Raw genomic sequence first — 22,515 nt, 5'->3', positions numbered from 1 at the left:
CTCTTCCTGTGCAGTGCTCGGCTATGGCAGTCCCCGTGATAGAGAAGCGTTCAGCCCCCTGCACGGCACAGGGTTGGTGATCAGTTGCTGAGGCAAGTAGTGGTGAGCGGATCTGTCAAAATGTTCAGGTTCAGTAAAGTTATTCGAACCCGAACAATGACTGTTTGATTCCCCACGGCTGCATAAGTTGGATATATGTTTCCCTGGCAGCCCTCGGGGCAAGTAAAGATGTTAATCCCTAAGAGCAACATTATCAGGCAAGTGTGCGAGTCGCACTGTGCTACTATATACTTGGTATCAAGGCTAAAAGCACAGTAATCCCCCCATTAACAGGCTTCCTCTTTAGTAAAAGACTTTGCTGTCCTGGCATGATGGGCATAGTAGTTTTACAACAGCTGGAGGGCTGAATGTACTGTACCTCATCCCTGCTTTAATGAATGGCTGTAGCTAAAATGTTTGTCTTGATGGACAAAGAGAGTATACACAACCATAGTAGTGCACCCTGCACTACCTGCTATACGAAGGGATAACAGAAATCTGCAATGAAGATTATATAGAGAGTTGCTTAGTATTGTTTAGAGAGCCAATGAACAATAAAGAGAAAACTGGGAAGGTATCTAGAGCTTTTTATAATACTTTTCGCAGGTTAAATAGGAAATTGATTCTTACCTTGAACACATGCAAAGAATTTCACGGAATCTCTGTGACCATGAAACGAGACTTGTGCGCACTCCAGGGAACAGTAGGGGCCACTTTGATTCATGATATCCTCATTTTCTTTGATTCTTCCTGCCTGTTCATTTGTTTCTACAAATATGAAGCAAATAATTACAACCGTTTCATTGATTTTTTAATTATTAGTGAGGGTATACAGGTATACAGATGACTAAATAAAGGGGACATGGCATCTCCCTATTGTCCTATTAGAAGCATCCATAAGCTGTAGTGCACAGAATTCTGATGCCATGACTTTAAAGAGACTCTGTCAGTAGATTTATGGTGTCCATATTTAAGGGTAGTATAAACTAGTGACAAAGAAGCTGAACAGAATGATATATCACTTAAATTGTTCTGTGCAGCTGATCTAGAGATATCATCCTGAACAACATGGACAATAAGTAGTCCTCTCAATTATGCACATGAGCCCAGTAGTTCTGGACATTCATGAGAAGCAGAAAACTCCGCCCACTGGCTGCTGATTGGCAGTTATACATCGATGCCATGTATAGGCAGTTAGCTGTAAGGTAGGGGGAGGGGTGTGGCAAGAATTACATTCTCCTGCATATTAGGAGAACGGCTGAATAGAATGATGTAAGTAATACACCGATCTGTTCAGTATTTCTATCACTAGCTTATGCCGCCCTCATTTAAGGCAGCATAAACCTAGTGACATATTCTCTTTAAGTTATCTCTGTCGAAATGGACGTTTGGCTGATATACGGTAGTTATTAAAAACGTATGGCCACCTTTACTCTCATAGACCACAGGTTACTCTAGACCTGCACCCTAAAAGAAGCTGGCTGCACTTTGAGGCACTGTTTCTACTAAGCTGAGCACTCTGAAAATGATAGATTTAAAAACTCCAAATCAGCTTGACAATTACGGCTAGGTTCACACTGCGTTTTTGCAATCCGTTTTTTGCAAAAAATGGATTAAAATAAAAAGTACATTTTGGTGCATCCGTTTTTTTGTTGACTTTCATTGTAAAAAAAAAAAAAAAAAAAAGGATCCGTTTTTTTTTTTTGACGGACACAAAAACGTAGCTGACACTACTTTTGTGTCCGCCAAAAAAAGGATGCGTTTTGATCCGTTCTTTTTTTACAATGGAAAAACGGATCAAAACGGATGCACACAAATGCATTCGGGTTTTTTCATCCATTTTTGCAAAAAACGGATGAAAAAAAAAAACGATTGCAAAAACGCAGTGTGAACCTAGCCTACTGCTGCTATTTGGCATGTTGTTTTAACACTTTCTATTCCAGAGTTCACAGCCTAGAGCAGTGCTTCTTAAACTGTGAGGCGCCCCCTAGTTGTTGGTGAGGCACAGCTGGGGAGGCAGTATTCACAAAAGTGAGCTGCACAGTTCTTTCCTTGGCTGTAACATTCTTTGGTTTAAGAACATTATTGACTTATTTTGTACTTATTTTAATGTTATACAGAGTTTACAAGCCAGATGAAGGGTAGACTTCGCAATAGTTTTCATTTTTGCATGGACTTCAAGCACAGATGGAGAAAAAGTTTGAGAAGCACTGGCCTAGAGGGAACACTGCACTGAGGACGTCTGCGTGAAGTCTGCCAAGGTGACTAAATACTATATGGGGGGCACATGGAGAACATTACTACTGTATGGGATCATAAAGGACATTATTACTGTATTGGGGGGGGCATAAAAGAGCACCTTTAAGGGATACTATTATGATGTTTGGGCACCAAACAGGGACATTATTACTATGGATGGCATGTCTGTCAAGGATGAGGAAAAAGTGGGGATGGTGTTGGAAAAGTGAAAGGTCAACCTGGTTTGAGAGGCAAATTCTGCAAAGATTAGTCATGGTTGGAAGACGTTTTGATGGGATGGACTCCAATCAGAGAAGACATCATGTATGAGTCACTGGATTTAACTGTCCTGTATTCACTTCTATGGTTTGCACAGAGACTATGTAAAATCTAGCACTATATGATCACTGTATAGTGGTAACATTGGTTTTAACCTGTGACAGGATGGCAGTATTTTTAAGTCTTTATGTGGTCACAGTGTAGTGCTTTAGTGGTACTATTAGTAATACTATTAGTAATAACGGACTTGGTATACTGGGATTTGCTCAATAACCGGATGACTATACAATTTGTTCCTTGTCACAGTTATAATTAACATAGGAGTCTGGATTTATTTAATAACTTTGTGTGAGTCTAAATGAATTTAGCTTTCTTGTCTCTGGTTTAACTTAAGTGTGTGGTGTAGGGTCTGTATTGGTTTCTGTTGCTAGAATGGATAACAGAAATTAAAGATTTCTCAGCACAAACTCTGGAGTTATCTGAGGACATAGTAATATTAGTCTGGGTCAGATGGAGAAGAAAAGGAAAGAGAACATCTACAATCATAGTCATAATTTAAAGTGTACCTATGATTTCAACAAATTTCTGAAAGTTTTTATCTGTGGGGCTCCAGGTGCTGAGACCCCCACTGATCCATTGAATAAATGGGCAGAAGCTTGTGATTGCACACACTGAGCTCCATAGACTTCCATTTGGATTCCTGGGGGTCTTGCATTTATTGATAAAAACATCTCTGACTCAGGCTTAACTAAACTTCCCTCTGATGCCATTGCCTCATTAGAAGCCCCCCTACTCCCCCCAGGCTTAGGCCCTAACGTGCTATCTTTGGTGGGCTCTCTTTATTCTTCCCCCACAACAGCTGTCTTGATCAACGGTCTTCTCTTATCTACCTTTATCATTACCAACAGCACCCGCCAGGGTTGCCCCCCGCTCCCCCACGATTTTCATTCTTACCCTAGAACTGCTCCTATGCTACATTAGGTGCAATGTCAATATTACAGGGATCTCTATCCGGGGACATATCCATAAACTTACTGTGTATGTGGACGACTTACTGTTCTTTCTTTTTAATCCACTAATATCTCTCAATAACCTGCTGTCTGAACTAATACAGTATTGTGCCCTTTCCAATTATAAAATTATTTAGCAAAAAAAAAAATCTGAGACCCTCAACATGTCTCTCCCTTCTTCTACAGTACAATCATGCTCTTCTTTCTTTCCATTCAAGTGGTACCCCTCCTTGCTGAATTCTCAGGGTTCACCTTACACCTCGTGTCTTGTTTCAGGCTATGTTCCCTCCCCTCCTGAAGTCCATCTCATCCGACCTTCCTAGGTGGAACAAAGGCACTTTAATCTGGTTTGGGTGGTGCTCTATTTTCAAAATTAAAGCAACTCTGTAGCCACAATCGGACCCCCCTAAACCACTTGTACCTTCGGATAGGGGCTTTTGATCAAAGATCTGTCCTGGGGTCCGTTCGGCAGGTGATGCAGTTATTGTCCCAAAAACAACTTTTAAACTTGCAGCCCCGTGCCCAATGGCCGAGGTTTAGAGTATCTGTACCCTAACTTTGTACCACCCCTCCGTCCCACCTCCCCACCCTCTTCATTATTAGGAATACCACTGGAATATTTTCTTCTGTCTAAACATTGCACTGGTGCCTTAATGATCCAGTCCATATTCAGTATTCACACAGCTGAGGAATAGTGGACAATCTGCCTGGAGCATTCCTAACGATGAGGAGGACGGGGAGGAGGGACAGAGAGGGTGTGCCAGCCTAATGCATACATAATCTAAGCCCCGACCTTTGGAAACGGGGCTGCCAGTTTAAAAGTTGTTTTTAAACTGCTTCACCTGCCCAACGTACCCCAGGACAGATGTTGGATTAAAACCAGCTATCCGAAGGTACAAGAGGTTGGGGGGGGGGGGGAGGGGTGTCAGATTGTGGGTACAGAGTCACTTTAACATATTGCTGCATCTGCTATTTCTGTTCCATACACTCCCGATTTAGATCCCCATCTCCTTTTTTTACTACCTTTCCTCCTTACTCACTAAATTTATTTGGGCTCACAAACCTGCCAGGCTAGCTAAAACTACTGTGTACCGCACTAAGATGCTTGGGGGTAACTTGCATCTTTACTCTGTTGCCTCCCACCTTACAAGGGTCATTGACCAGCATAGACATGCTGCCACTCAGTTGTCAGTCTCTATGGAGCACAATATCTTCCACCCATCATTTCCCCTTACCTCTGCTCCCTGGGTCTCTTCCTCTTCTAAACAATTCCTAGCCCACCAAACAATAACGCCCATCCTCAAACTCTGTGACACTTACCTAAGGGCCACCTCACCCCCCCCAACCCTCTCCTCTTGTCCGATTGTCAATTCCCCCCCCCCCAAAAAAAAAAAAAAAAAAACAATGCTGAGTTTCCATAGCAAATATATCTTTATTGAATAATTAATCTTCCTAAAAGCATGTTAAAAAGAACCATACATTAAAAAGACAGTGGCTGTCCTGGAGGATATTACTAATATTGCCAGCATCAACTATGTCACAGTCTCAGAACATAATTGTGGCACCCCAGAAGAGTTCCGTAGATACCGGCAATAGGTAATGCTATGTAATAGTATCATTGATACGTGAGGGATATTATTCTTAGTATGCACAGCGATAGCTTAGCTCCGGATTATTGTAGTGGCACTTTGCATTTATACTTTTTACTGTATTCAGCATTCAATATTGTACGCTAAAACAAGTATGTGTACTCTGTCTGACAATTATGTTCTGAGACTGGCCGGCAGAGGTCACTTACCTACCACGTTCCAGCACCGGGTCCCGGGTCGCACCGCCCGGTACACCCATCCCGCGGTTGCTTCCTGGTGTGAACTGCCGCATGGGATGTGACGTCTCAAAGCAGCTCAGCCATTCAGCGGCCGAAGCGGGACTTTGCTACGGCCGCAGAATGGCTGAGCTGCCTTGAGACGTCACATCTCATGCGGCAGCTTACACCAGGAAGTGGCCGCAGGACGGGTGTACCGGGCGGCGCGATCTGGCACTGGAACGGGGTAGGTAAGTGGCCTCTGCCGTCCATAACCACCCCATCCCCGGCCATAACTGAAAAATACCCCCGGGCCGGAGTACCCCTTTAATCGCACCTTTGAAACCTAATGTTCAAGCTCTGGACCCCTCCTGCATTCCCTTTCCATCCTCTATGCCTGGTGGGCTCTCCCCCGACATGCCTTGCTCTTCCTATATTAATGGGAGACAGACCTTGAGATCTCATCAGACACTCAGGTTTCTCAAATCCTCTAGATACCAAGAGGCGAGCTTTAAAATATTATCACTTTGGTATCACGGCCCCTCTCGGCTGCAGCGGATCTTCCCCATAGTTCCACCTAGGTGTTGGAGGGGCTGTGGTGAAGAGGTTACCCTCCTCCATACCTTTTAAAGTTGCCTAAAACGTTCTCATGATATTGAAAGGTTACCTAATTTATAGAATGGAGGATCTAACTGTGCAACCTTTATGACCGCAACATCCGCTTTTGCCGAACTTAGAAGATATTATAAAATATTCCCGAGGTTCCAGGTGCTGAGACATGCAAGGGGTTGAAAAAGCTGAAATGGTAGGTACACTTTAAAGAGGACAAACTATATCTTCCTTAGTAAATGCCTATGAGATAACAATTCTGCAGAACGTTTAAATAAAACTTGTGGCATTCCTCTCTTATTCCTCCTGGAAACATATGAACAAGACCTTAACTATTCAGAGAGATTTGGGAACACTCATAATTGCACTTAGTTTTATTACAATGTTTAAGCCACATAAATATCTTGTATAAATCATCTCACCCTTAGAGAAAGGAATGGAAACAACAACACCGCAGGAAGTTCCAACCCACAAGCGATCACATAATACAGACAGTGCAGAGACTTGTGCCATTGACTTAAAGCTGCTACATCCTGCAAAAGAAGTTTAATACTTTATTTTAAATTACATCAGCTTTATATTATGCACAGAAACTGCAGACATGGGCAGACGGCTGATAGAGACATAAAAGAAATGATACCAGCTTCTAAGCTGATAGCTGTTCACAAATTATAAAATCAGGTTTTCCTTCCAAGCTGAGGGTAACTGACCAGCAGCATATATAACTCCTCTCCCCCACCCCTCCCTGCTTTGCCTCCAGCACTGAGCCCTGTACGTTAATCCTCCAGGGCACGGAGGGTGGAGGCATACATACATGCTGCAGCTAAGCACTGCCTATGTGGCACTTGAGCTTGGAAAGAAAACGTGATTTTCTAACTTTGCAAGAACCCAACAGATCTTTTTATCTCCCTATTAAAGCTTTCGGACTATGCCTGAAGCTCTGAGCATTACAGATCCCCTTTATAAATGTACATCAAATCTGGCACACAAAAAATACATATAAATCATTCAGGCAGTGTAATACAACGGATGCTACAAAAAGCAAGGGGAAAAAGTTACTGCTGATGCACACAGCAAGTAAAGAGCTGAAAGATATAAATGTCCCTGGCCACACAAGAGTTGACCTCTGGAAGGAAAACCAAAAGATCCTTTTGAAAAGGCTAAACCACGATTTAAGACCAGGTCACAGAGGGCAAACAAAAGTTACTTTCTAGAAGAAAGCTTATAAAACCTTTTGAAGTGAACCAGGCAACCTTTATGACCAGGTTTATGGAGGGATCTGACACTTTGGGTTTCTGGCATACAACTTCAAAGAACAGGCAGATGAACATCCTAACCTAACACCCTCTGTACTAAGACCCAATTAAATACTCATGGACCTCTCCCCTTTTATCACCTAAACGGCCAATAAGTAACCCTAAATTGTCATAATGAACTGAAACCTGATCTAGAGCAGGATGCTATAAAGAATGCCTGTGACCACAGGAAATAGGTCGCAGTGTGGGGGGTCAGGCTGACTCAGCTCTGATCCAATACATTCCGTCCTCCCCTCTGGGAAAGCAGAAGAGGCTAGACATACTGTAAGTCTTACATACTTTCTGCTTATTGTCTCCTTTTCATTTTATAATCGTTTTGGACTTTTGTACGTCATTTTATTTGGACTTTCACATTAACGTTTAAACCATCACATTTGGCCCTTGCAAGCTCTAAAATGTCTGCGTTTTTAACCCTTTCATTGCCGAGAGCAGAGAGTGTGTGTGTGTCAGGACATATCACCCAAGGTATGCCAGTCGGTATTCAGGGTGCATGGACTGTGTTGGGGTGGGATTTATGCTGATTTGCAATAAGAGTGTAAAATTACAAGCAAAAATGAGTGAATGAAGATCGATCAGCCCCTTGTAGTAGCCCCCACCACAGACACATTGTCACACAATCAGTAGCGGATTATAATAGGCCCTTTTCGGGCGGTAGTCCGGGGCCCTGAGCTCCTGGGGGGCCCATGACCACCAAAAAAGACTTTTACTTTCAGGGGTGTATTGTCTCCTGGCTACAGTTCTGCCATGATTTGCAAAAAATCGCATTTTATGGAAATTTTGCACAAATCAGAGCATTATGACATTATCTATCCTGTACTCTGAACACCACGCTAGTGCAGTGGGGTGGGTGGTGGGGGGCAGGCTTGGTGAACTGCCCGGGGCCTATGGTAAAGTTAATCCGCCCCTGCACACAATCTCAAAATTAGCTTTGTATACTGGTGTATTTAAACATGTCAAAACTGAATATAATTATTATTTTAGATGTATATTTTGTCAGGTGAAGGTGGGATACGGACAATGATATGCAAACCACTGCAAATTTTACATTTAAAATGGTTGCAAGCAGTTTAAGGTTAGATTCGCCCCCTGCGTCTTCAGGGGATATATCAGCAACATTTCCCTTTAACTTACTAAACCAAATGAGGCCAGGTTTCCTTTTGTTCTTTTCTCTTTTGCATATTGTAAACTTTAAGATTAAATGTCACTAAGCAATTGCATTTATATAGGTCATTGATCTATAAGTTCCATTCCCTCACTTAACATAGAAACTCATCCAACAGGTAAGGGTATGTTCAGAACAAAGCCATCAAGGTTGGATGGTAGAAGTCTGAGGCATTCTCTTTGATTTGCTATTTGTAAGCTACTGTATGGATGTGGATTAGTCCTGCTCATTGGGTTAGTCATCCAGGCTACCGGACACCAGGTGGGCAGCCCTGGACAGCCCTGCAGTTTCCACCACAAACATTGGTGGCAGCAGATGAATGTATATCACCCTTACTCGATGGAGGTTGAGTGGTAGATAAAAAGTAGACATTTATTTTAATGAAGTTCTATTACAAATGTAATTTTATTAAAGCAATGTATAAGGAAAAACAGAATGTCTAGAGTTCTGTTTTAAAGATGTTTTCTGAGAACCACATGATTTACAACAATCTTTCACTGGAAATCGGGAAATAGAAATATTGAAGTGTCATTTTTTTTAAAGAAATCAATAGACCAGGCGATTTAAGGACACTTTGTAGTTGGGTTTATTAGGCGAAAAATGCATTTTTATCATGAAAAAGCAGTTTGAAGCTCTCCCCCCTGTCTTCATTGTTCTATTATGGAGAGGGGAGGGGTGGAGGGAGATGAGGCACCAAAACAGGACAACAAAGAGTTAATTTACAGCGACATCACCGGCTATCTCCTCAAACAGTCAGACCGACCTCTCTGACCTCTGAATACTGGCTTTCACACAGGTCCCACTGTGTAATCCTTTGTTCTCTGCTGGCAACTAATCTCCCCCCTTTCCCTATCCATAGAACAGACAGGGCCCAACGGATGTAAAAGAGTTAAGATTTCCTGATAATGGGAATGGGGAACCTGGGGAAAGGCTTTTTGAATGCAGATAATGGCATATTTGCCTAATAAACCCAATTACAAAGTTTTTTTAAATCGCCTTTAAATATATTCATTGTCATGTGGAAAAAAAACTGCTATCAGATTACATGACAATAGCAGCCAACCAAGGCACAGCTCAACATTATATATTTAAAACATTTTATATCTTGATCTCCTTTTCCATCAGGAAAAAACCCTTTAAGAATCACAATATGCAATATGATAAGTGCTGTCAGTATCTCTCACCCAACATCCTTTGAATGAAAGGTTCTAATTCCAGTTCTTGTAAAGGTTGCCCCGTCTCTGGATGGAACAGACGTAAAACAGAATCCAAGCGCACAGATACCCACACTCCGTCTCTAGCAGCAGCAATGTGCCTTACTTGGCTTTCAGAGCGAGACGTTGCTTCAAACCATATCTAATTGTCAAAAAGCACAAAGGAATTAACTGGGCCAGGAAAAAGGTGTCCATCTTTGTCACATCTAACATTCTTTGCTAATTGTTATCTGCATATAACTTTATAACAGTCAGAGCTTCTGATAGAGAACTTTAACACTTAGCTGTCATGTAAATGTAATTTTTCAGAAATCAATAAATATCAATAGTACAAGCGATTTTAAGAAATTCTGTAATAGGCTGTATTCCAACGTTCCGTGACTAGGAATGTCTGTAACGGAGTCTACCCCGCCTGGACAGCATCTGATAAGATGCTGAGAGCGGGGGAGAACTGATATGTGCCGTGCTGTAATGCCACGGTTTCCCAGTCTCCACCCCCCCCTCACTTCAGAAGAAGCAGGATTTCTGTATACACTATGGTCTATGAATGGGCCGAGGAGGATGAGTGAGCCGGGGGAGGATCCCAGACTAGCAGTGACCTTTCTGATCTTTGAATCCAGCTTTTTATGTGCCCAGTCTCCAAATGGCAGGACTGTTTTTCTCCTCTTCCTACTCACTCATCCCTCTCAGGCCCTCCCCGCTTTTTGGAGTACAGAAAGAGGCTTTTTTGCCTAATAAAACCTATTACAAAGTTTCTTAAAATTGCTTGTACTTGATTACTGCAAAAAAAAAAAAAAAATGAAATGACAGTTACACTTTAAATAATTTTACTCTACTTTATTCTCCACAAGTGCTGACCCACTATGTAAAGACAAGTGTGAACTACTACTACTACTAACAACATGTTACTACCTACCAATTTGTATCAACATATTAATAGGGGGTTCCGGGCAAAATATACTGATTGGACCCACGTAATCAGCTGATCAGACCCGCTCGGTCAGCTGTTTGGTGCCCACTTAGTGGCGTAGCTGCCATAGAGGCAGGGTAGGCAGTTTCTATGGGGCCCGTGCAGTAGAGCGACCCCGGGGAAGAAGGTTAGAACATGTCCTTCTGCTTAACCCCTCATGTACTGCAGTGTGTAAGTGACCCAATGTTTACTTACATGCTGCAACACAAAGAAAGGGTTAACAAGCAGAAGACAGATCTCTGCTTCACTGCTCTGACAATCTCTGACTTCTGTTTTCTAGCTGGCAATCAAGTAGGAAAGGAAAATGTGCAGCGCTCCATGCAGAGGTCAGGGGTTACCAGTGCACCAGCAGTAAAGCATATATATATGCGCTGTGCTTTGTGTTGTGCGTGGGGGAGGTGGGCCCCTAAGGTGGGCTATGGGGCACTAAGCAGTGAACAGAGTTTCTTTTCTTTCACTGTGTAGTGGTGTGTAACTGTTCCCTTTAAGTGCATAGGAGCTGAACTGTTACAGGTCACCACCGCTGCACAGTGAACAGAGACAAACTCTGTTTATTGTGTAGTGTGGGTACCGAACAGCTGGTGGTGCTTGGTGTCGACACCCTGGCGGTCAGTGAATAATGAGCTATACTGTGGAAAGTTCATCCCTCTATTTTTGCCTGGAAAGCCCGTTTAAATGTTTTGCCAGGTACAAAATCATTCCATACTAAATGTTCCCAATCTGTGCCATTAGAAGAGGTTATAAAATGCTTAATGATGGTTAAATGATTCCTATAATGTACAGAAACAATTACTTTTATTTTGGCCATCCTTGGATCCACAACGTATATTCTGTTCCTGTAACCACACCACACTTCCTCATGGACGGCCACACAACAGCGGATTGATTGCTGCGGCCTACCCAAGTCCACAACTTTAGGGTTTTCCAAATCCCAGTTCCTAGCTGATAGAAACAAAGTTCATTAAAATCAGGACATAAAAAGTACATATTAAAACACTTCAAATCTTCAAATTATTTCCTTACCAGCATTTCTTTTAAAAATTGCAAGTGTCCCATCTCCCAAAGTAGCTATGACTCGGTCATTGTTATGCCAACTTTAAAAAAAAAAAAAGTTATTAATAATGTATACATTCACAATGCAATATATTTGGGTTACATTTTATTCATTAAAACGTATGGTTATGGGGGTCAGAATGGGCGTAAAAATATGGCAATGCAAAGATATGTTTTACTACTTTCAGAATAAAATTAACAAAAATGTAACAAAAAAGTAAATTTCCCACAATTCGTACAATAATTATAAAGGTCAGGATCTATAAAACTCAAAAGCATTCGCCATGGCATGTCCAAAAGTGGCTAACAACCTACAAAGAGTTATACACTGTACACTTCTTACTAAATTATAAAGCAGTTACACCCTTGCCAAGATCCTTCAGTGGAAAATGTATGCAACATCTGAAAGTGGCCTTAACCCTTTAAGGACGGGGCCCATTTTCGTTTTTGCGTTTTAGTTTTTTTCTCCTTGTGCATAAAAGGCCATAGCACTTGTATTTTTCCACCTAGAAACCCACATGAGCCCTTACTTTTTGCGTCACTAATTATAGTTTGCAATTACAGGCTGAATTTTTGCATTTGGTACACTACGAAACCAGAAAAAAATTCAATGTGTGGTGAAATTGAAAAAAAAAACACATTTCTTTTATTTGGGGGAACTGTGTTTTTACGCCATTCGCCCTGGGGTAAAACTGACTTGTTATGCACGTTCCTCAAGTCGTTATGATTAAAACGATATATAACATGTATAACTTATATTGTATCGGATGGCCTATAAAAAATTCAAACCATTGTTAACAAATATACGTTCCTTAAAATCGCTCCATTCCCAGGCTTATAGCGCTTTTATTCTTCGGTCTATGGGGCTGTATGAGGTGTCATTTTTTGCGCCATGATGTTTTCTTTCTATCGGTACCTTGATTGCGCATATACGACTTTTTGATCGCTTTTTATTACATTTTTTCTGGATTTGATGCGACCAAAAATGCGCAATTTTGCACTTTGGGATTTTTTGGCGCTGACGCCGTTTACCGTGCGAGATCAGGAATGTGATTAATTAATAGTTCGGGCGATTAAGCACGCGGCGATAGCAAACATGTTTATTTATTTATTTGTTTGTTTACTTTTATTTAAAACCTGGGAAAAGGGGGGTGATTCTGACTTTTATTAGGGGAGGGGACTTTTTACTATAAACACTTTTTTTTTTCCACATATACTAGAAGCCCCCCTAGGGGACTTCTAGCATATATACTTTGAGCTCTCATTGAGATCTTTGCTGTATAGATATACAGCAAAGATCAATGAGATAGGCACTTGTTTACTTCCGGCTGCTGCAGCCGGAAACAAACGAGTGCCGAGCCGGGGACGGCGCCATCTGGATGAGTCCCCGGCCGGCATCAGACAGGGAGATCGCTCCTCCGGGACAACGTCCCGGAGGAGCGATCTCCCCCACTAGACCCCAGGGAAAGGTTGTCTCCGGTAATCGGAGGCAGCTGTCAACTTTGACAGCTGCCTCCGATTAGCTAATTAGCGGGCACAGCGATCAGACCGTGCCCACTAATAGCGGCGGTCCCGGGCTACACGTGGCACCCGGGACCGCTGCGTTTCAAAGCGGGGTCGCCGCGCAGCCCCGCTTTGAAGTGCTAATGAGGACATATGACGTACGGGTACGTCATATGTCCTTCAGAAGTTAAAGGGGTTGTCCAGCAAAAATCCTTTTCTTTCAAATCAACTGGTGTCAGAAAGTTATATAGATTTGTAATTTACTTCTATTAAAAAATCTCAAGTCTTCCCCTACTTATCAGCTGCTGTATGTCCTGCAGGTAATGTTTTATTTTCAGTCTGACACAGTGCTCTCTGCTGACATCTCTGGCTGAGAGAGGGACTGTCCAAAGCAGGAGAAGTTTTCTATGGGGATTCATAGAAAACAGAGACAGAGTTCCTGTCTCGGCCAGAGATGTCAGCAGAGAGCACTGTGTCAGATTGAAAATAAAACATTTCATGCAGGACATATAGGGGGAGATTTATCAGACATGATGTAAAGTGAAACTGGCTCAGTTGCTCCTAGCAACCAATCAGATTCCACCTTAGATTCCTCACAGACGCTTTGGAAAATGAAAGGTGGAATCTGATTGGTTGCTAGGGGCAACTGAGCCAGTTTCACTTTACACCATGTTTGATAAATCTCCCCCATAGTAGCTAATAAGTATGGGAAGACTGGAGATTATTTTAATATAATTAAATTAAAAATCTATATAACTTTCTGACACCAGTTGATTTGAAAGAAAAAGATTTTCGCTGGATAACACCTTTAACTTTACAAAGTCTTATTCTGCCCTTAAAAACACACAATTAATTCTGTCTTACGTAATACTGTGAATTGCATCTTTAAGCTGTGTTTTCTGAAGACAGGTCCTCCATCCAGATACAGCCGAATGAATGAACAAGCTACATAGAAAAAGGAAAAAATCATTCATTCAGAGACAAATGGGGAAATATACAAAACACAGTAATCACTGAACTCAAGGAGATCAGTGAAAAAATTCCAGTGAAGAACTCAATCAAGAGTCTCCACTGATGCCCCCCAAAATTAAAATATGTAAAACAAGAGTCAGTGGAGCCTCGGTTGCGAGTCTCAAAACACGAGATAGCCAGATATCTATAGCCTGTTGCCACGGGGTGCCTCCATGATGGGGAGAGCACCACACCACCCTGATAGATAGCCTCTTAAGTCCTATATCTACTATGAAGGGGGTGCAGATAGGGAGGGCCTGACCTGGTTACACAATACATTTTGTTTTTTTAAAGACCACTCAAAAGATCTGTTAGGATAACATTGCATTAAAGGAGAAGTCTGTCCTCAGCTAACTTCTCGCAGGTGGCAGGGGAGAGGGCAACAATAAAGCATTGCTTACCTCTCCCCATGCCCGTGGTGAGCGGCGGCACCGGCCTCAGGACCCCGTCGGAAGGCATTTTTTATCACAACTGATGGAAAAATGCCCGCCCAGGCTGATGGACAGCCTGCTTAGCCAATCAGTGACTGGAGAGGCATCCCATCCTAGTCACTGACTGGCTGAACAGCCACTCCATTAGCCGGGTCATGATGTCTACAGCTCCGGATTTCCCGGAGCCCTGAAGAGACACGGGAAGAGGCGACTTAGTTCCCTTTATAAAAAAAAAAAAAAAAAAAAAAAAAATGGTGCTGGACTTCTCATTGAAGGTGCCTACTATAACCAGTGTGGTCTGTCAGGTAATGTGTGTTTTGGTTACTTAATGGATCTCTGCAATTTCCCTTTCTGATCCTATGACGAAGCAGAACAATAGGAAGCCTTGACATAGATGTGAATGAGGCCTAACTAGGTAACACTGGATAACTGGGTTTTCTACTTTAAAGTTGTTATTGCAGATAGACCAGTGTGTAGTCTCATCCAGCAGTCATGTCTTACTCTATTATCTCTGTCTATATGTCAGCAGAAAGATTTCACCAACAGTTTACCCCAGACACGCGTTTTTGCGCGCATTTGTGATCACCGCCTGAATGGAGTAAATATTGATTGATGACTAAAACATACTAATAAATGCACAAATAAATAGACATGACAGTAGGAAAAATTGGTTTCTTCTAACCTTCCTTCCTGTGTCCCCAGCCAGATAGTGGCATCTCTGTTAACATCCTTACATGCTTCTTGCTCTTCTTCACAACTCAACCTGTGGGCTATAAAGGGATATATGGAGTTATTATAATGACATTACAGAAGATACTTATAACCAAGATAACACAAAATAACAACAGCATGTGAGTACAGTAGTGCGAACATTAAACTGTTTGTTAATAATACATGATGCCTTGAGTTCCGTGATTCTGGTCCATAGCAAATCTTCCATTCATGGACTGTAATCATAGAACGTGAGAATGCCCCCTAAAAAAGTCAGGCGTTTGGTGTCTAAATTATTGCTGACAGATTCAGGTAATAAAATTTTTTAAATAAATAAAATTACATTTTTCTAAGCATTTTTTCAGTACAAGAATTACTGGTACACAATTTGTATTCTCCTGCTCCAGGGCACATGGACAGTTGTCTTTGTGAGACAACCCGTTTAACCAGCACTGGCCGGGGGCATTGTGAATCACACTAAACGGGGGGCACAGTTGTTGGCACTTTTCATACAATCCTGTAATATCATTGGCAAAAAACTGCAAAACCTTTTCTATTTCAGATGGAGGAGCAGCTTGCAGCCACTGACATGAGACTCTTTCTTCTTTTTTCAAAGGGTTCTGCAGTAATGGTAATGTGTATTTTGTGGTACAGTACTGTAAATCCTCTGCTCCAGATCCGTAGGAAGAGATAGAGGGAAAATAATAACACACTTCCTCACGAATAAGAAAAAGCAATACCTGGCACGTAGGTTACGCAGAGGACGTGTGCATTGGGAATTTCAAACTGATCCATAACATGGTTCGAAGAGCTTGCATCTATCACCATGATCTCGCTGACAGTATGGGTGCCGGAACAGATCCAAGCTAAGCTATTCAAGTGCGTAGCCTGTCCATGAAAATATAAATGAATATTAATACATGAAACTGAACAGGAATATTTGTCAATCTTTTCTATAATTTTTCACAATTCATGCTAGAATGATGGACTCTTGCACTGAGAGAAAATTATTGTGTTCACGCCTGTTCTGTGTGAATTTCTTCTAAGAATCTAAATGAAATTGCTTGTGCATAATTGGCTTTGCCCTTTAAAGGGAATCTGTTGGGTCCGTAGCAGGTACACAGCTGCAGACATAGGAAGATAGCTAACAAATGATGCCTTTGTCTTTGCTGATGGCCATTTGAAGAGATATTGTATTGTATGTTTCCTTGGAAGCTGAAGTGCCACAGAAGTGATGGTAACAGGTAATGAGGTCCATCATGTTTTTATTATGGCGTCCAGCCTTTTATCTGACAAAGTAGTACTGCATAGTACACAGTGTTGTCTGTAATCTTATTATACAGAACCTGTGATAGAGGATAATAACGTAACCTCCAATGCAGAGGTAAATAAAGCCTTACATCATTGCTGCTTGTGTTCATCGATCCCGTTCCTGATGTTCCAGTTGCACACCATAGCTATAAAAAAAAAAAAAAAAAAGGTTAATATAATAAGGAGTGTTGTATGTAAACAAAACTCAACGCAACGAATACAAAAGAACCTCAGTATTATCAGAGGGAAACTTGCTAGTCTGCATTGGTGATGTCTATGATGTTAGACAGCAAGTGTTTTCTATAGGACGGGGCTCTATTAAGCAGTAACCCCTTTTGATGTTACGCTTTGTTACTTTACAAATGTTTTGTATAGGTTCTTTATATAGTCATAAAAACTATCATGCCTCTGATAAATGCCTATTCTCAAGGCTAAGTGCATTTATGCTTTTCAACATATCCTCAGAAATAAAATCTTTCCATGATTACTTGTAGGGGGCTCAATCAATGTAATATGAGACACACAGGAGACACAACATTACTGAGATGAGTAGCTGTGGTTTATACGTTGGCAATATGATGTAAAATGAAAGTCCCCCCCCCCATCATTCTTCATTCAGTAACCCATTGCAATCCTAGGGCGGACGCACACTCTAGGCCACGCCAATTTGACACAGGGCTGCAAATTTAAAAGTTGTTTTTTAGAACAATCACCTGCTGAACAAACCCCAGGACAGATCTTAGATTAAAAGCAGCTACCTGACGGTACAAGCAGTTTGGGGGGGGGTTAGATTGTGGGTACAGGGTCGCTTTAAAGGGGATACATATATGTGTTTAAATTTTTGTTATTAATAGCACAAAGTAACCCTAAAATTCAGTCTTTTAGAATATATATATATATATATATATATATATATATATATATATATATATTTACATATTTTCCCCTAATATCACAAAAAAGCAAGTCTGATGATGGAGAGAGAGAACTGGTTTGGTCAACAAATTTATTGGAATAAAGTAACTTCTGTTTAAGGTAATAGCCCCTTTGGTGGGGAGGATAGAATGTCACTTACCTTTGTTCTTGGATCCTTCTGATCCAATAGACGAAGTTGTACTAACACAGGTACATCCTTAGACTGGCTTTCTGCATTACAGTCACCCTGGTCCATACAACAAATGCAACATATACATTAAGGTTCTATAAAAATTACATATTCATATGTCAGTCTGCTATTCTGATTATAGGTAGGGGCGTCCCTTCTACCACTTATTACCTGAGTAACTACAGCACCAGCAGCCTGTTAAGTCTGGTGTAGGCGGTAAGGGGCCGTCCCATTCTTATAAGAATGTCTGTGGTTGCATGTATACAGTTTACAGTACTGTACAGGGCTATGAGGGTAAACACACAGGGGTGGCTGACCACAAGCAGCCGAAGTGCGCCAGCTAAAGGTGCCATGATTTTGCCAGCAGTGGCCATTTGTCGCACTTCAGCAGTATACTACTGGCCACTCATGCTTCTCCTTAAAGTGTCACTGTTAATTTTTTTTTTTTGCAGAAATCAATAGTACAGGCGAATTTAGAAGAAACTTTGTAATTGGATTTATTAGCTGAAAAATGCATTTTTATCATGAAAAAGCAGTTTGAAGCTCTTCTCCCTGTCTTCATGGTTGTCTTATAGAGAGGGGAGGGGTGGAGGGAGATGAGGCACCAAAACAGGACAACAAAGAGTTCATTTACAGCTACATCACCAGGCTCTCTCCTTTGACCTCTGAACAGCTCCCTGCTGTGTAATCCTTTGTTCTTTGCTCTCTGCTGCCAACTAATCTCCCTCCTCCCCTCTCTATAGAACAGACAGGATCCAACTGATGTAAAACAGTCGAGATTTCCTGATTTTGAGCATTGGATGACAGAAAGGAGAGGAGGGGGGGGGACCTGGGGAAAGTCTTTTTAAATGCAGATAATGCCATATTTCCCTAATAAACCCAATTACAAAGTTTCTTAAAATCGCCTGGACTATTGATTTCTGCAAAAAATTAAAATTAAACAACAGTGACACTTAAAGCTACTCACATACTAAGTAAAAGCAGAACTTGTGAATGGGATCACCTGTGAAAAATGTGGGAGGCACAGCTTTTGTGAAGTCAAAAATAAAATGCAAAAAAGCAAATGCTGGGGCCTAAAAATCTAGTAATTTACATGGACAAAACCATAGATATATGTTGGGTTCTCACTGTCAGTTTAAACCAACTTACTCTATTTTGTAAAGCAGGAGGGATGCTCCAGCCATGAATCTGGGCTCTGCCGTGCTCCTTCCAGATGTGATTACGTATTTGCCGATAATGTTCATGTTTCTTTCCTCTTATCGACACAGCGTCAACATCACTGATAAAGGCCAAGGACATTTATTAAACCATTTTATTCCGTTATCACGAGTATCACTTTAGCAATGCTATTTAAAGCATAGTAAAAATATTTTCTAGCTGGGAGTGATAACTGAGGGCCCTATTCCACGGGACGATTATCGTTCGCATAATCGTTAACGATAAACGATCCAAACGACCGCTATTGTGAAAGACCTGAAATCGTTCACCCATTTAGATGGAACGATAATAGCTACTTATGATCGTTCTTGCGGTCGTCTTGTCGTCGCTATTGCGTTCGTCACTACTGCGAACAACGTCTTATTCAATGCGAACGATTTGCGAACGAGCAACGATAAAAATAGGTCCAGGTCTTATTAAACCATCAACGATTTCTCGTTCGGTCGTTAATCGTTAACTGCTATTCAACCGAACGATTATTGTTTAAATTCGAACGATTTAGCGATAATCTAAACGATAATCGTCCCGTGGAATAGGGCCCTAACTGTGCTCTTAAAGGTGCTAATGTATAGAAGACATGTAGTATACTCAACACCACCAGACTAAACTGAAATACACCACAACGCCTACATACCTTCTTCTTATCACACTATTTCCATTAGAGAATTAACAGTAAGAATTAACAGTACAAACAACTCACTCTGAGGTATTCGGCATATAGAAATTTACAGGCTGGTTTCGTGTAATACTGTGTCCTGAAGGAGAATACATTATAGCAGCAGATGACTGGGCTCTGTGGAGTACTGGAGAATGTGTTGGTGGCGGTGGTGATATGGTTTTTCCTTGTGGTCCAGTAGATGAACTAAATAATCTGTCAAATCTGTACAGAGCAAAATTAAAAAGAAACTCCAATATAACATGCAGTAAGCGATAACAAATATAAGACCATTGCTATTAGATTGTCCTATGTTTATTAGTGAATAAAGAGAAAAGTAACTTTGTTAGGCTGGGTTCACACTTTTTTTTATAATAGAAGTCAATGGAAAAAGGGATCAAAATTGTCGGACACAAATGCATCTGGTTTTTCATGTTTTTTGCAAAAACGGATAAAAGAAACGGAGTGCAAAAACGTAGTGTGCACCCAGCTTTACTTGCCCAACAAGTAATCAGCCAGTTTTAGTTTTTTTTTTTTTTTTTGGCTTTATGTTGCAGATTTTATATAGGTTAAATGCACACTCATATTAGCCAATAACATGGCTTAGCGTGAATCATCATGGGAAGCTGAGGAACCCATGGGAATCTCAGTGCATCGGCGGGGGATGGGAGTAGGTCAGTATGATTTTTTGTTTATTGTAAAAGCACTCTGCCGCCATTCTAACACACTTTGCATGGGTATGTTCAGACTGAGGAATTCTGTTGCTCGTCACCGTGCGCATCTCCGCCCGTGCGTTAGGCTCCATTCTGTGGTTGGTCTGATTCTGCCGTCCGTCAAAAGAATGAACCAGCTCGTTCTTTGGACGGACGGCGGAATCCGTCCGACCTTAGAATGGATTCTATTGCACGGGTGGCGATGCACGTGGCCGCAAGCAGTGGCGAGGGACGGAATCCAATGGAACTTCTCTGTGCGGATTCCTCAGTCTGAACATACCCTATATCTGGAAAACTCCTTTAAGTTTCAGCTACAGTACAAAATCTGGGTACAAATATTAACCCTTTCAGGACCGGTCCAGATAGTGCCTTGAGGACCAGAGCCCATTTTTGAAATCTGACCAGTCTCACTTTATGTGGTTATACCTCCGTGATATTATAACTTATCCTAGCAATTCTGAGAATGTTTTCTCCTGGCATATTGTACTTTATGTTAGTGGTAAAATTTAGCCGATATCCGTACAATTTGGGTGTGAAAAATACCCACATTTCATAAAAAAAGTGACAAAATTAGTGATTTTCATAGTTAATAGTTAGTGAATTTTATTGCCAGCATCATTACGCACACGGCAATACTGAATATGTTTACTTTATTATATTTTTTATTCTTTTACATTTATTATTGTATTGGGGGCTCTTGGGATTTTATGTGTTGTGTACTTTATTTATTTTTGTGTGTGTTTTATTTACTGTTACACTTTATTTTACTGTCCCACCATAATCACTATTTGATTGCCTGATTACAGGCACAGTACATTGCAATGCAGATCTGAATTGCATTGTAATGTGCCTGTAAAACAGGCAAAGCCAAAAAGGCTCAGCCACAATAGCTAAGACATAGGAGGCTTCAGGGAAGCCTCCTGGTGTCATAGAAACCATTGGGGCCGTGCGATCGAATCTGCACAGCCCTGATGGGAATAGAGAGAAGATTCTCACTCTATTCCACACTACAGGTGCTGCGATCGGCCTTATAGTGTTAACTGCTGCTATCTGCACTCAGCGCAGGGTGTGGCAGATGCAGCGGGTGCCTGGATATCACTGACACCTAGGACCCGCCGCGGGATGGCACGGGCACAGCTCCTGCACCCGTTCCATCCCTTAACTGTACGTCCTTGAGCGACAATGCACTGCTAAAAAGGACGTACAGTTGAGTCCTTGGTCCTAAAGGGGTTAAACTGAAATGAACTTAAGAACAACCTAATGTAGGATGTAGATGAGAGAATGCTAAAATGCAAATAGCATGAAAGTTTTAACCAGCCTTACAGTGTAAAGAAACATCAAAGTGGACATATCAAAGTTTGTTTTGTTGCCAATAGTTACCGTTAATATATGCCATGTTATATAGACCTCATTCTTCTGCAACCATAGACTGTGCCAACATATTTTCAGCACTGAACAGCGAATGCACTCATTCACACAGGCCTTAACCTGGTGGAAAAACTGCCTCATTGCCATTTGGTATAACAAAAACATTAAAAGAAACATAAAGCAACATACAAAAAAAATTCCATTACAATTCCTATCTTTATGCTCTAAAAATAAAATCTCTTACTAGGATCATAATGTGCATGTTTTTAACTCATGGAGATCTGTATTCACATATTCATAGGATATGCCATATATGCCTGAGAGGAGTGGGTCCCACTGATGGGACAAACATGTATTTTAACATTGAGGTCCCCTGTTCACCATTATTAGTTATAGCTCTATAACGTCTATGAGAGGTGCAAAAACAAGAATTAAGCTGCCAAAGAACAGACTAGAGAATGCACATGTATACCCAGATTGACATTTTTTTTTTACTTTTATCTATCCTGAAAATGAAGGCTCAGTTATGTGGAACGCTAACATGTCGGCACAGCTCCATGCACTTATGATAGTGGTCCTGCCGAAATCAATGGATAGGACTCTACTCTTATATGTTACTTGGTCGATTACGGGCAGTTCAGGCCAACAATCGTATTATGTAATAGATCATGTTGAAAGGTAACGATCAGTTTAACATGCTGGAAGATCCCGATCATGTCAGTGACTGTCTGCTGCTTGTCGCTCCCTGTAATAGCAGCGGTGGCAGAAGACCGCCGCTGACTTCAATGGGCAGCC

General features: G+C 41.4%; 1 protein-coding gene across 1 annotated transcript in view; it reads right to left on the bottom strand.

Annotated features, from left to right (window-relative positions):
* The window catches only part of LOC138769988 (C-Jun-amino-terminal kinase-interacting protein 4-like), a 91,153-nt gene that overhangs the window by 5,937 nt on the left and 62,701 nt on the right, over positions 1-22,515 (bottom strand). The window contains exons 14-25 of the mRNA XM_069948794.1: positions 19,685-19,864; positions 18,916-19,045; positions 17,737-17,823; positions 16,751-16,807; positions 16,091-16,238; positions 15,322-15,409; positions 14,062-14,142; positions 11,665-11,735; positions 11,435-11,583; positions 9,642-9,813; positions 6,402-6,512; positions 670-807 (exon numbers count right to left, since the gene is read on the bottom strand). Coding sequence (XP_069804895.1) covers positions 670-807; positions 6,402-6,512; positions 9,642-9,813; positions 11,435-11,583; positions 11,665-11,735; positions 14,062-14,142; positions 15,322-15,409; positions 16,091-16,238; positions 16,751-16,807; positions 17,737-17,823; positions 18,916-19,045; positions 19,685-19,864 — 1,412 coding nt within the window. The remainder of the gene's footprint in view (positions 1-669; positions 808-6,401; positions 6,513-9,641; positions 9,814-11,434; positions 11,584-11,664; positions 11,736-14,061; positions 14,143-15,321; positions 15,410-16,090; positions 16,239-16,750; positions 16,808-17,736; positions 17,824-18,915; positions 19,046-19,684; positions 19,865-22,515) is intronic.

The sequence above is a fragment of the Dendropsophus ebraccatus genome, chromosome 12 (genome assembly GCF_027789765.1).
Source record: "Dendropsophus ebraccatus isolate aDenEbr1 chromosome 12, aDenEbr1.pat, whole genome shotgun sequence".
Lineage (NCBI taxonomy): Eukaryota > Metazoa > Chordata > Amphibia > Anura > Hylidae > Dendropsophus > Dendropsophus ebraccatus.
Note: the sequence above shows the minus strand (reverse complement) of the source record. Positions and strands in the feature narration are given on the sequence as shown.